The sequence below is a fragment of the Tachyglossus aculeatus genome, chromosome 11 (genome assembly GCF_015852505.1).
Source record: "Tachyglossus aculeatus isolate mTacAcu1 chromosome 11, mTacAcu1.pri, whole genome shotgun sequence".
NCBI classification, from domain to species: Eukaryota; Metazoa; Chordata; class Mammalia; order Monotremata; family Tachyglossidae; genus Tachyglossus; species Tachyglossus aculeatus.
The window spans coordinates 48,363,392-48,378,379 of NC_052076.1; the positions used below are offsets into that span (position 1 = coordinate 48,363,392).

The following is a 14,988-nucleotide window of genomic DNA, read 5'->3' on the forward strand; positions in this document are numbered from 1 at the left end:
TAAGCTCTTATCCCCATTTTAATCCCCGGTTTACAGATGAGGTAATTGAGACATTGAGAAGTGAAATGATTTGCCCAAGATCCCACGGCAGAAAAGTGGCAGAGCTGGGATTAGAACCCAGGTCCTTCTGACTCGAAGGCCTGTGATCGATGCACTAGACTATGTTGCTTCTTAGAAAATTTATGTATTATGTGTATTAATGTCTGCCTCCCTCTCTGGACTGTGAGCATGCTTTGGGCAGGAAATGTGTCTGTTGTTGAATCGTAGTCTCCCAAGCACTTAGTACAGTGCTCTGCACATGATAGGCACTCAATAAATATGACTGAATGAATGAATGAAAATTGAATTAGCAGGGGGTGGGCTTGCATGGCAGGGCAGGCTACTGGGCCTGACGTGGGTGCCACTCTAGGGCACGCCCTCTAGACTGCAAACTCCTTCTGGGCAGGGATAATAATAATAATAATAATAATGATAGCATTTATTAAGCGCTTACTATGTGCAAAGCACTGTTCTAAGCGCTGGGGAGGTTACAAGGTGATCAGGTTGTCCCACGGGGGGCTCACAGTCTTAATCCCCATTTTACAGATGAGGTAACTGAGGCCCAGAGAAGTGAAGTGACTTGCCCAAAGTCACACGGCTGACAATCGGCAGAGCCGGGATTTGAACCCATGACCTCTGACTCCAAAGCCCAGGCTCTTTCCACTGAGCCACGCTGCTTCCCTATAAGCATAAGGGATCATAAGGGGTCCCTTAAGGGATCATGAGGGATCATAAGGGATCCCATCTCACAAGGGATCATGTCGATCAACTCTGTTGTACTCTCCCAAGTGTATTGAGCGCTTCCTGTGTGCAGACCACTGTACTAGGCTCTTGGGAGAGCACAGCTACAAAGGTGGTGATAATAATAATAATAATGATGGCATTTGTTAAGCGCTTACTATGTGCAAAGCACTGTTCTAAGCGCCGGGGAGGTTACAAGGTGATCAGGTTGGCCCACGGGGGGCTCACAGTCTTCATCCCCATTTTACAGATGAGGTCCCTGAGGCACAGAGAAGTGAAGTGGCATGCCCAAGGTCACACAGCTGACAAGTGGCAGAGTTGGGATTTGAACCCATGACCTCTGACTCCCAAGCCCGGGCTCTTTCCACTGAGCCATGCTGGTAGATACAGTCCCTGCCCACAAGGATCTTATGGTCCTCAGGGGGAGACAGACATTACAATAAATTGCAGGTAGGGGAAATAGTAGAGCATAAGGATATGTACGTAGGTGTTGTGGGGCTGGGGTAAGTATCAAAGTGCCAAAATCATAGCACACAATAAACGCTTAATAAATATCACTGATTGAGTGATTGAGTGTGGATAGAATATTGCTTGAAGGCAGAGAGGTCAGAATCCAAAGTGTCAGAATCCTGTAATTACAATGATTATGGCGTTTATTAAGCATTTTCCATGTGCTAAGCTTTGAGGTAGATACAGGGTTAAGCAATCAGACATAATGCCTGTCTCACACCAGTCAGACAGTTTATCTTATACCCACTTTACAGATGAGAAAACTGGTCCTCGAGAGGTAATGTGACTTGCCTAACAGCGTGGCTTAGTGGAAAGAGCCCGGGCTTTGGAGTCAGAGGTCATGGGTTCAAATCCCGGCTCCGCCAACTGCCAGCTGAGTGACTCTGGGCAAGTCACTTCACTTCTCTGTGCCTCAGTTACCTCATCTGCAAAATGGGGATGAAGACTGTGAGCCCCCCATGGGACAACCTGATCACCTTGTAACCTACAGTGCTTTGCACATAGTAAGTGCTTAATAAATGCTATTATAATAAATGCTATTATAAAAACATCCCAAGTAGGGCAGTCGGGGAGCTGGGATTCGATCGGTGGTCTCAAGCTCCTCTACCCCTTCACGGGCCTCTTGTCCACATCCTCTCTTGGGCCTGGAACTCCCTTTCCCGTCATATCTGACAGTCTGCCTCTCTCCTCCACCTCCAAAACCCTCCTAAAAAAAATCACCTCTCTCCCTTGAGACTTTCCCAGACAAAGCCCCCTTTTTTCCCCAATCCACCCTCCCCTCTGTGTTGACTATGCACTTGGCTGTGTATCCCTTAGGCACTTTCCTTCTCACCCTAGCCCCACGATACTTATATAAGTATTCGTATACTCTATTATTTCCCCTATTTTGATTTCTGACTCCCCCTGTAGACTGTAAGCTCCTCGTGGGCAGTGATCGCATCTCCCATCTCTGTTGTGGTGTATTTAATACTGTCCTCCGCACACAGTGAGCGCCAAATGCTATTGATCGATAGATTGTGTCAGAGGTTACCCTGTCCAACCTCCAATCCTCTCCTCTCTTCTCTAGACACAACGACCTGCCATGGCAGCTGCTGAAACAGTTTAACAACCGGCTCGAGCTGAAGGAAGCCAACCTGACTCTCCTGAACACCACACACACCAACATCCCCAAGCTGAGGGAAGGCTTTGTCGGGGGGCAGGTAAGGAGTAGAAAATAGCCAGAGCACGCGAGCCCAGAGGCCTGGGCAAACCCAGTCACCAGATTGAATGCGCTGTGGGCTCCGTTCTCAGAGAGGTCCTTGAAAGAGGTGGGGCTCTCACAATTATTTTCTATTGGAATGGAGTGGAGATACGTGCCAGAAATTCTGCCAGGGCCACATGACAACTCTGCCCAGGTTTAGATCTGGCATAGAGTAAGAACTGTTAACACTGCAGTCGGACACCGAAATCTAAGCCCAGGCAGACCCAGATTTCCTCAAGCAAACAGGATTAAGGGCATATCGGTATATATCACCAGAGCCATAAACTTCTAATCTTCCCCTCATGGCTGGAACTTTGAACAGGATGCTATGGAGAGAAACGTCTCTGGGATTGTCACTTCCCTCATTCCCGCCTTCCCTAGGGGGACTGTCTTCCCCACCCTCTCCATACTGGGGCTCTGGCAAGTCCAGGAGCCTCTGTTTTCCATCCCGCTGTTCCTTACTCCTCCTCTTCTCAATGAACTCTTCCCTCCAGCAGAGTTTCGGACCAGCGTCAAAGCCCCTGGGGGCCACCGCTCCACTCCACCCCACACCATTTCCCTCCTCCTCCCACCGCTCCACTTCATAATAATAATAATAATTGTAGTATTTTGTTAAGTGCATACTAAGTGTCAGGCACTGTACTAAGCACTGGGGTAGACACAAGCTAATCAGGTTGGACACAGCCCCTTTCCCACATGGGGCTCATAGTCTTCATCCCCGTTTTACAGATAAGTGAGGCACAGAGAAGTAAAGCGATCTGCCTGTGGTCACACAGCAGACAAATGGCAGAGCCGGGATTAGAACCCAGGAATCTCTGACGCCAAGACCGTGCTCTATCCACTAGGCCATGCTGCTTCTCTTGATACCAATCTCCTGGGGGCTGTTCCTCCTTTAAGCCCCCTTGCAGATGGTGCTTGTGCCTGGATGCCCCGGGCAGCTCCAGGCTGCCCCTCAAATCCTCCCAAGCTCTGAAAGAATAGGGAACTTGGCATCTTTCGGACTGGCAGCGGCCCTCCTGGAACAGTGGGAGTTTGGGACCGGGCCGGAGAACCACTGTAGCACACGGTGGCCCCAGTTCGATTGGCTCAGGGGTCCCAGCTCGTGCCCTCTCTCTGGCCTGCAGTTCTGGTCTGCCTACGTGCCCTGTGAGACGCAGAACAAAGATGCCGTGAAGAGGACCTTGGAGCAGATCGACGTCATCCAGCGTATATGCAGGAAATATCCGGAGACCTTCAAGTGTGCCACCAAGAGCTCTGGTGAGGGCAGTGAGCGTCCGCTGCGGATCCCCCGGGGTTTCCCCAGGCACCCCCTCAGTGCCTCAGTGGGAGCACGGCACTTCCCTGCCCCGGTTTGGTCTGCCCCCGACCACCCCACTGTGATCTCCCCCAAGGTGGGTCTGGCTCCCCTCTGTGGGTGCCCCATCCACGTCCCCCTCCCCCTGGAATCTCCCATAGGCCCCCCATCCTCACCCCCTCCGGGAGTCCCCGTGGGTCCCTTGTCCCTGTCCCCACGTGGGGAATCCCCCTGCCTCCTGACGCTGTGTGTGTGTGTGCCTGGTGATTCTCTCACAGACGTGAAGCAGGCCTTCCAGGAAAAGAAGGTGGCCAGTCTGATTGGGGTGGAGGGCGGCCACTCCATCGACAGCAGCTTCGGCGTCTTGCGGGCCCTGTATCACCTGGGGATGAGGTACATGACCCTCACCCACAGCTGCAACACCCCCTGGTAAGGATGGCGGGGATCCTCCCTGCACCCCTCTACCCCACATCCCCATCCCTGCTTGACCGTTGCGGCTGGAAACGGGGTCACGATGTGCCTCCTCCGGTGAAGCCAACCAAGAGATGGAGTTCTCTTGCCAACTTGTACTTATATGTTGCCAACTTGTACTTCCCAAGCGCTTAATACAGTGCTCTGCACGCAGTAAGCGCTCAATAAATACAATTGAATGAATGAATGGGGCCCAAGCTGGGGACTAGGTGTAGGTCCCTGCTACTTTTTTTTTCAATGGCATTTATTAAGCACTTACTATGTGCAAAGGACTGTTCAATCAATCAATCGTATTTATTGAGCGCTTACTGTGTGCAGAGCACTGTACTAAGTGCTCAATAAATTCTGCACAATAAATAAGCACTGGGGTAGATACAAAGTAATCAAGTTGTCCCACGCGGGGCTCACAGACTTAATCCCCATTTTACAGATGAGGTTACTGCTATCGACAAGTAGGGGGAAAATAAGTTAACCGGTGTAAATCGGCCACAGGGTTCGAGAACCCAAGGTGGTGAAGCAGACAGGAGAAACGACTCGGCGACATGAGTTCAGATACAGCAGTAGAGGTAGGAAAAATGACTGCTTGCCCGTTCACCTCCCGAGAGGTACGAGTGATAAGCAGCCACTCACTTGCTCACTGTGGGCAGGGAATGTGTCTGTTTATTGCTGTACTCTCCCAAGCGCTTAGTACAGTGCTCTGCACGCAATAAATAGGATCGAATGCATGAATGACTGGGTCCGACGTAATGAATTTGTACCTACCTCAGTGCTTAGAACGGAGTTTGATGCATAGTAAGCGTTAACAACTACCATAAAAGAAAAAAGAAGAAAGCTTTTAACAACTGCGGCCCGTGTCCTTAACTACAGACTGAAGAGGCAATGAAGTTGGCTTTTGGGAATTCCAGGTTCAGGACTAGCCAATGCTGACTCCTCTGGATCTTGGGATACTTTGGGATCGGGGTGGGGAGGGTTTGGTTGATTGATTGATTCCCTTTCTCACGCTGTTCCCTGCCCAGGAAAACTGGCAGGCAGCTCCAACTGGGCCCATGGGTGAAGCAGAAGTTAGTGCAGTCCCTGCCCCTGGGCTGAAACACTTGGAAGTCTCCCACGTCCCCTGGCTCTCTCTTACTGTGGGGTCCCACGGGCTGCCAAGAATCCCTTCCTTGTCATTCATTCATTCAATCGTTATTTATTGAGCGCTTACTGTGTGCCGAGCACTGTACTAAGCACTTGGGGAGTACAAGTTGGCAACACATAGAGACGGCCCCTACCCATCAACGGGCTCACAGTCTAGAAGGGGGAGACAGACAACAAAACCAAACATGTGGACAGGTGTCAGGTCATCAGGATAAATAAAAATAGAGCTAGATGTGCATTATTAACAAAATAAATAGAATAGTAAATATGTCCAAGTAAAATAAATGGAGTAATAAATCTATACAAACATATATACAGGTGCTGTGGGGAGGGGAAGGAGGTAGGGCCGGGGGGGGATGGGGAGGAGGAGAGAAATTCACCAGGCTGAATTGGGGATGAGGGCGTAAAGACAGCAGCCTGGGAGAGCTGGGGGGTCGTCATCAAGCAGCCCCCCACCCCGACATAAGCACCTCTCCCCTTTTCCGACCGGCAGGGCTGACAACTGGCTGGTGGACACCGAGACTGACAAGCCTGAGAGCAATGGCCTGTCGCCTTTCGGGCAGGTAATAATAATAATAATAATAATGATAATAATAATAATAATAATAATGTTGGTATTTGTTAAGCGCTTACTATGTGCAAAGCACTGTTCTAAGCGCTGGGGGGAACACAAGGAGATGAGGTTGTCCCATGTGGGGCTCACAGTCTTAATCCACGTTTTACAGATGAGGGAACTGAGGCACAGAGAAGTGAAGTGACTTGCCCAAGGTCACACAGCAGACATGTGGGGGAGGTGGGATTCAAACCCATGACCTCCGACTCCCAAGCCCGCGCTCTTTCCACTGAGCCACGCTGCAGGTGAGAAGCAGTGGCACAGGAAGGGCTGGGGGCCCGATTCTGAGGCCCCCAGCTGACAGAGCCGACAGACCCCCAGCTGCTGCTCTGGGGAGAGACGCGGCAAGGTGGGAGGTGGGTTGCGATTTCTCAGCGTGGCTCAGTGGAAAGAGCCCGGGCTTGGGAGCCAGAGGTCATGGGTTCCAATCCCGGCTCCGCCACTTGTCAGCTGGGTGACTTCAGGCAAATCACTTCACTTCTCTGGGCCTCAGTGACCTCATCTGTAAAATGGGGATTAAGACTGGGAGCCCCACGTGGGACAACCTGATCACCTTGTATCCCCCCCCCAGAGCTTAGAACAGTGCTTCACACATAGTAAGCACTTAACAAATGCCATTATTATTATTATTATTTCCCAAAAGTAGCACCGCCTCCCAGCCAGAGGCCTCCCCCTTTCCCCACCTGCAAAGCTGGGCTCAGACTTATGCCTCTAAAGTGACTGCTGGGAAAGGTGAGCCACCCCTTGGCCCGGCCCTAGAGCCTGGGCTTGGGAGTCAAAGGTCACGGGTTCTAATCCCCGCTCCGCCGCTTGTCGGCTGTGTGACTTTGGGCAAGTCACTTCACTTCTCTGGGCCTCAGTTCCCCCATCTGTAAAATGGGGATGAAGACTGGGAGCCCCACGTGGGACAACCCGATCACCTTGCAACCTCCCCTAGCGCTTAGAACCATCATCATCATCAATCGTATTTATTGAGTGCTTACTGTGTGCAGAGCACTGTACTAAGCGCTTGGGAAGTACAAGTTGGCAACATATAGAGACAGTCCCTACCCAACAGTGGGCTCACAGTCTAAAAGGGAATCTAAAAGGGGGTTGATGGTGATGGTGAACTTCTATAATGACTATGTGTCCTGCGGAGCTCAGGCAAATCTGATTTGGTGGTTAGAACAGCATTTTGTACATAGTAAGCACTTAATAAATGCCATTAGTATTATTATTATTATGGTCGGAACTGGGACAGGTCGGGGACTCCAGCCACCTACTAGGCGGGCACCTCTGAACAAGTCCGGGTTACTGACCATTCTCCTCTGTACCCAGCGAGTGGTCAAGGAAATGAACCGGCTGGGGGTGATCATCGACCTGGCCCACGTCTCCCTGAAGACCATGCAAGATGTGCTGAACATATCCCAGGCTCCCGTCATCTTCAGTCACTCCTCTGCCTTCAGCATCTGTGCCCACCGGCGAAACGTCCCCGATGACGTCCTCAAACTGGTGGTAAGGGGGTTGTGGCGGGGGGAAGGAGAAGGCTGTGGGGAGAAATCTCCAATCTGGGACGCCCCCATCCTTCTCAGCTGAACTGAGGGGTACAGGGACAAGGCCTAGACCCCAATGAAGGGAGATGGGACAACTGGAATCTAGCTTATACAGCCTCCTTCCTAAAGCCCCGAGAGCCTCCTCATGGCAAATCAGAGTCTGGTGGGAAGGGACAAAGAAGGAGGAAAGAGGAGGGGGCACCATGGGTAACTCCAGTCCAAGTAGGGATATTTCATTCATTCATTCAATCGTATTTATTGAGCGCTTACTGTGTGCAGAGCACTGTACTAAGCGCTTGGGAAGTTCAAGTTGAAACCAGTCTCCCGGGTCAGAGTCTAGCTCTGATGTGGTCAACAGGAAGGGACCCCAGGCTGCACCCCGAGATGGCTGACGCCTTTGGCGTGAAGTAGCAGAACAACCCACACCTGGGGTCTCTGGGCCTGCTAGAACCTGGCTGGAAAGTTGGGGAACCCAGGTGGGCCCAGTCTGCAGGCAGGCCAAACCCAAGGCAGCTCTGAGCTCACAGACATCACCTCAGGCACTGAGAAACAACAGGAAGCCAATCTCCTCTCCTTTCCTTTCCCGGTAGAACGAGACCCAAAGCCTGGTGATGGTGAACTTCTATAATGACTACGTGTCCTGCGGAGCTCAGGCAAATCTGATTCATGTGGCAGGTTAGTGGGGGGTTTTCGGTGGTTGTTTTTTTTGGGAGGGTTTTATGGTCTTTAAGCACTTACTATGTGCCAGACACTGTAGTAAATGCTGGGGTAGATACAAGCTAATCAGGTTGGACACACTCCAGGTCCCACATGGGGCTCACAGTCTTAATCCCCATTTTACAGATGAGGTAAATGAGGCACAGAGATGTGAAGTGACTTGATCAAGGTCACACCGCAGACAGTGGTGGAGCGGGAATTAGAATCCCAGGTCCTTCTGATTCCCAGGCCTGTGCTCTATCCACTAGGACATGCTGCTTCTCGTGTTACTGCAGCCACTAGGGAGGAGAGTGGCTACCAATCAATCTCCAGTGGCTACCAATCAATCTGCGCATCAGGCAGAAACTCCTCACCGTGGGCTTCAAGGCTGTCCATCCCCTCGCCCCCTCCTACCTCACCTCCCTTCTCTCCTTCTCCGGCCCACCCCGCACCCTCCACTCCTCTGCTGCTAATCTCCTCACCGTACCTCGTTCTCGCCTGTCCTGCCATCGACCCCCGGCCCACGTCCTCCCCCTGGCCTGGAATGCCCCCAATCCCTCTGCCCCTCCGCCAAGCTAGCTCTCTTCTTCCCTTCAAGGCCCTACTGAGAGCTCACCTCCTCCAGGAGGCCTTCCCAGACTGAGCCCCTTCCTTCCTCTCCCCCTCGTCCCCCTCTCCATCCCCCCCCATCTTACCTCCTTCCCTTCTCCACAGCACCTGTATATATGTATATATGTTTGTACATATTTGTTACTCTATTTTACTTGTACATATCTATTCTATTTATTTTATTTTGTTAGTATGTTTGGTTTTGTTCTCTGTCTCCCCCTTTTAGACTGTGAGCCCACTGTTGGGTAGGGACTGTCTCTGTATGTTGCCAACTTGTACTTCCCAAGCACTTAGTACAGTGCTCTGCCCACAGTAAGCACTCAATAAATACGATTGATGGTGATGATGATGAGAGTGTTGGGGAGTAAAAGAGGATGAGGAAGGAGGATGGGAGGCCGGAGAGGGAGGGGGCCACAGGGGCTAAGACCCCACTGATCCCTCCGGTGTTCCCTTGGGCAGACCATCTGGACCACATCAAGCGGATTGCCGGCTCTGGAGCCGTGGGCTTTGGCGGAGACTACGATGGTGTTACCAGGTAGGGAGGAAGAGAAGTTAGAGGAGGCTGGGGGGGGGGGGTGCTCCTCAAGGGCCTGAATGGACTGAGCCCAGATGGACCTGGGCCCCAGAAGGGTGGGGACTTGGATGTCCCCACTCTTGGGACCTTGGCCAATCCTCCCGTGCCTGGCTGCTGCTGCTTCTCCCTGCCTCAGAGCCGAGCCTTCCTCAGGCCCGCAAAGTGAAAAGTCCCAGGGCCGGGTCCGAGTCCCCCTCTCTTCCCCGTTCCTCAAGTCCTCAGGGATGTGGCTCCATCTTCTCCCCAGACTCCCAGAAGGGCTAGAGGACGTCTCCAAGTATCCAAACCTGATCGCAGAGCTCCTCAGGAGGAACTGGACGGAGGAGGAAGTGAAGCAAGCTCTAGCCAATAACCTGCTGAGGGTCTTCGAGAAGGTGGAGGAGGTGAGGCACGGGAAAGATAGGACTTCCCGCCGGGGGTGTCCCATCCAGCAGACGGCAAATCGGTCTGCTTTCTCGCTCTAGGTGAGCAGACAGCTGTCATTAGACAGCCCTGAAGAGGAACCCATGGAATACCAGAAGCTGGAAGGCCAGTGCAGGACCAGCTATGGCTACTCGGTTTCTACTGGCTTCAGATCCCTGCCCGGGATCCTGCCCTCGACACTGGTTCTTGGTCTCCTTTACTTCCAGCTAGCCTGATCCTGCTGCCACACGCTCTTCCCAGTCCCTCCTCAGAGGCCAGAGCCCGGGCCCCTGACAAGAACTGAGGCCCTCCCCCAAGTCAAGCTTCTCCTTTATCCCATCAACTCCAAGATTGCCCCGTTCAACCCCACGTTCTGCCCTCTGGAAGGGGGAGAGTCCAACAAGTGGAATGGCATGGATGCGCGCGAAGCAGCTGAAAGGAACCCGGGCTGGGCAAGTTGGAAACTCAATAAATTGGCCCTGATCCATCTCCTCTCCGGTACTGACCTTCTTTTGACCTAAGCCGTTTCGGCCACTGCGTGTTTATTACCGTGACCACATGTGAGTCATGGCCAAAGGATGGGAAAATCGAGAGGCAGGGAAAATTTTGCAATTGGGAGAAATGGGGCGAGAAAGAGATGGAAAAGTAGAGCTGGAAACATTCGGAGAAATGTTTCAAAATCTTTCTGTGAGATTGATTTACTAGGAAAAGGACTAAATACCCGGAGGTTTAGGTCCCCGTTGTTTTCTTTTGGCCTAGCAAATCGTTTCACTTTGTCACTGGGAGAAGTCGGCTTATCCTCCCCACCCTGAGCCTTCCCCTCAGTTGCCATGAGGGTGAACTGGGCAATCTGCAAGAAGTACTTACCTTGGGCTTCTCAAGTAACCAGGCTCCTAGAAGCAGCATGACCTAGTGACTGAAGTAGCATGGAGTAGCAGACAGAACAGTCTTCTAGACTGTGAGCCCACTGTTGGGTAGGGACCGTCTCCATATGTTGCCAACTTGTACTTCCCAAGCGCTTAGTACAGTGCTCTGCACACAGTAAGTGCTCAATAAATATGATTAAATGAATGAACAGGCGCCTGGAGTCAGAGGGTCGTGGGTTCTAATCCCAGCTCTGCAACTTGTCCGCTGTGTGACCCTGGGAAGGTCAGTTCCCTTCTCTGGGCCTCATCAGCAAAATGGGGATCGAGATTGTGAGCCCAACATAGGACAGGGACTGTGTCCACCCTGATTTGCTTGTAACCACACTAGCACTTTGAACAGTGCCTGACACATAATAAACACATAACAAGTACCATAATTATTATGAATAATAATAATAATGGCATTTATTAAGGGCTTATTATGTGCAAAGCACTGTTCTAAGCACTGGGGAGTTTACAAGGTGATCAGGTTGTCCCACGTGGGGCTCACAGTCTTCATCCCCATTTTACAGATGAGGTAACTGAGGCACAGAGAAGTGAAGTGACTTTTCCAAAGTCACGTAGCTGACAAGTGGTGGACTAAATATTCGGAGGTTTAGGTCCCCGTTGTTTTCTTTTGACCTAGCATATCATTTCACTTTGTCACTGGGAAAAGTCAGCTTATCCTCCCCACCCTGAGCCTTCCCCTCAGTTGCCATGAGGGTGAACTGGGCAATCTGCAAGAAGTACTTACCTTGAGCTTAATAATAATACTAATTATTAGTAGTAGTAGTATTAGAAAGAGCATGAGTTTGGGAGTGAGAGGACCTGGGTTCTAATCCTGGTTCTACCACTTATCCACTGTGTGACCTAGGGCAAGGCATTTAACTTCTCTACTTGACCTTCAGGAAAATGCATCTTATCCTTGGAGGAACCTGCAATCCTCACCCTTTTTTGCCTCTGGTTTCATGCACTGGGGATGTCATGCTCATGATAGCTGAGCTATTGTAAAATGCAGACACAAGCAAGCACCCACACACTCAGATACAGGTCTAATCCTACTCAGGCTCCGTAGCTCAATGGAAAGAGCCCGGGCATGGGAGTCAGAGGTCATGGGTTCTAATCCTGGCTCCACCACATGTCTGCAGTGTGACCTTGGGCAAGTCACTTACCTTCTCTGAACCTCAGTTACCTCACCTGTAAAAAATGGGGATTAAGACTTTGAGCCCCACGTGGGACAACCTGATCACCTTGTATTCCCCCCCCCAGTGCTTAGAACAGTGCTTTGCACGTAGTAAGCACTTAACAAATTCATTCATTCAATCGTATTTATTGAGCACTTACTGTGTGCAGAGCACTGTACAAATGCCATCATCATTATTATTAATAGCTTAGCGTTTAAGTCACTGTGGAAACCAACTTCTAAAGTAGACTGTGCATTCATGTCCTGAGCTGGAAGCAGAGGGCCATGGGAGAGAAAATCTGATGACCCTATTTCTTCTCCTTTTGAAGACACAGGGAAATCAGATGTTCATTATCAGCGTGGAGGATAAACAGGTTCAGGGGGCAGGACGATGGAAAAAAAATGAGAGGTAAACATAAACACACAGGAAAACAGACACGCAAGCACCCACCCAGGGAGTTGGACAAACAGACACACACACACAGATCTAAGGCAGGTAGTTTGTCTCTTTCTGTCTCCTGGAGATAAATTCCACAAAGGTACAGGAAGGGTGGTCATGTAGACACTCACACACATACATGGATTTGAGGCAGATAACAATAATAATAATAATGATATTTATTAAGCACTTACTATGTGCAAAGCACTGTTCTAAGCACTGGGGAGATTACAAGGTGATCAAGTTGTCCCACGGGGGGCTCACAGTCTTAATCCCCATTTTACAGATGAGGTAACTGAGGCCCAGAGAAGTTAAGTGACTTGCCCAAAGTCGCACAGCTGACAATTGGAGGAGCCGGGACTTGAACCCATGACCTTTGACTCCAAAGCCTGTGCTCGTTCCACTGAGCCACGCTGCTTCTGCTAAGGCGGACACCTATTCAAACATAGACTCTGGGAAAAAGATACTGTGCAGACACACACGAACGTAGGGGTGGGGGAAGTGGATGTAAACAAACGCATAATATAGGGAGAGAGAAACACAATCTAAGGGAGTCCAGCCCAGGTGGATCAGCGTGAACCTCGCATGAAATCTCTGAGCTGCTTTGGGTTCTTCATTTAGTTCTCCGGCCTGCAGAGCAGGAGAGCCATCAAATCCCAGCAGCTTTGCACACAGTAAACGCTCAATACGCTTAGTACAGCTTTCTCATCTGTAAGACCGTGCTATCTGATGATTGCCGGAGCCCACACATGCTCAATGTTCCATACGGGAGCTAATAGGTACTCTTTTTCTGACCCGCACAGGTAATCAATCAATTGTATTCAAATTATAAATAATCAAAACCATGAGAAATAAATGGATCGCCTAGGTTTTGGACCACAATGGAAGGAGCAATTTGTGCTGACACTGCACCCTCTGCCTTTTTAAGCAGGAATGGAGTTATTGCTATGTATCTTTCTGCTCCCATTATTCATGAGCTGTTATAAGCGCTTAGTGCAGTGCTCTGCACACAGTAAGCACTCAATAAATACGATGGAATGAATGCCCCCAAAAGTTGAGGGGGAGGTGTGGGAGCAAGGAATGAGAGGAAGGGGCACAGTTGAGACAATCATTAAGAAGCAATCAAGTGTTAGGGAATGGAATACTGGGGAATATGGATTCCCTTCTCAGTCTTGCCCTCTTTGCATTTCTACCCGAGCTGGGCCGAGCCACTTTCCTCCCCTGCTTCCGAAAAGTTAACAGTAGTCCTGCAGCCTTAGCAGGGTGGCATTACCTCTCCAGCGCTTAGAACGGTGTTTTGCACATAGTAAGCACTTAATAAATGCTATTATTATTATCATTCTCTGCTTCCATTTCTCTTCCTGACATTTCAGAGCAGAGGTTTCAGCACTTCTACCTACTAAGACAAGCACCAAACCTCTCCTAGCTGTCCATGTTCTCCCTTCTTTCCAATTTTCAGGAAGAATATGGTAAAAAAAAAAAATCACTTGGTGGATTATCTACTCACCTGAATGCCAGACGGGCCTTAAGAAAGCAGGAACAACGTGGTCTAGAGGAGAGACCCCGGGCTTTGGAATCAGAGGACCTGGGTTCTAATCCCAGCTCTGCCCTTGCCTGCCGAGTGACCTTAGGTGAGTCACTTGTCTCTGCACTTCAGTTTACTCATCCGTAAAATGGGGATTGAATCTCCGTTCTCCCTCCTACTTAGATTGGGAACGCTATGTGTGCTCCTGTGTCTACCCTGGCACTTTGAATGGTTTGACACATATTAAGCGCTTTTTTAAAAAAAATAGCACAGTTAATATTATTATTACCTTAGGTAGCACTATTATTACTATTATTACCACCGTAGGCTAGTTAACCACGTTTTTTGACCTGATTCTTTCAAACCAATCCTGCCCATCCACGACCTTGGCCACACCGCCTGATCTGGTCCTTCTGGTGGACAAAGTCCACCCTCTGGTGGATTTATCCCAACTACACTTTCTAATTCCAGGGACAGAGGGAAGGATCAAATGGTGGTGGGATAGAATCAGAGTCAGATAGTTATCGTTGGGTGGTTTGGGAATTTATTATGCACTAAGTGCTGGGCACCGTGCTAAGCACTTGGGTAGATACAAGACAATCAGGCGAGTCTCTCACCCACACGAGGTTTACAATCTAAGTCGGAGGAAGGGCAGTTATCACCCCGTTTTTCGGCTGACGGGACAGGCAGAGATACGAAATGACTTGTTCGTGGTGACAGAGCAAGACAGCGGTAGAGGTAGGGTGAAAACCTTTCTGCCCTGTGCTTTTCCCATTAGGCGTGAAGAGAGCTGATCAAGGGGGCTGGCCGGCTCTGATTACAATGAAAGGATACACAACACGCAAGGCTACCCTACAGGGTTGGGAGGACAACTTCAGAAAGGCCCACACCGCATGAGCCGGAGTGCCCGAGCCCTGTGCATTAGTCCCTCCAGCCCTAACAAGAGGCACACAGTGGTTACTGGGACGGCGGAAACAGGTGGAAGCAAGCTGGAACTTGTCGAGTCCCAACCTGATGGGGCTCCTCGCCTCAGGCCTGGAGTGGTGTCCCAAGCCGGTGCAGAGCTCCGATATCTGCA

At 50.5% G+C, this 14,988-nt stretch overlaps 1 protein-coding gene across 2 annotated transcripts in view; it reads left to right on the forward strand.

Annotated features, from left to right (window-relative positions):
* Window positions 1–10,336, forward strand: part of DPEP1 (dipeptidase 1) — a 35,456-nt gene extending 25,120 nt beyond the window's left edge. For both annotated transcript variants that reach the window (XM_038753935.1, XM_038753936.1), the window contains exons 3-11: window positions 2,357–2,489; window positions 3,655–3,787; window positions 4,103–4,253; window positions 5,926–5,995; window positions 7,363–7,539; window positions 8,168–8,252; window positions 9,342–9,417; window positions 9,704–9,839; window positions 9,921–10,336. In XM_038753935.1, coding sequence (XP_038609863.1) covers window positions 2,357–2,489; window positions 3,655–3,787; window positions 4,103–4,253; window positions 5,926–5,995; window positions 7,363–7,539; window positions 8,168–8,252; window positions 9,342–9,417; window positions 9,704–9,839; window positions 9,921–10,094 — 1,135 coding nt within the window. In that variant the 3' untranslated portion in view covers window positions 10,095–10,336. The remainder of the gene's footprint in view (window positions 1–2,356; window positions 2,490–3,654; window positions 3,788–4,102; window positions 4,254–5,925; window positions 5,996–7,362; window positions 7,540–8,167; window positions 8,253–9,341; window positions 9,418–9,703; window positions 9,840–9,920) is intronic.
* The last annotated feature ends 4,652 nt before the right edge of the window (window positions 10,337–14,988 follow it).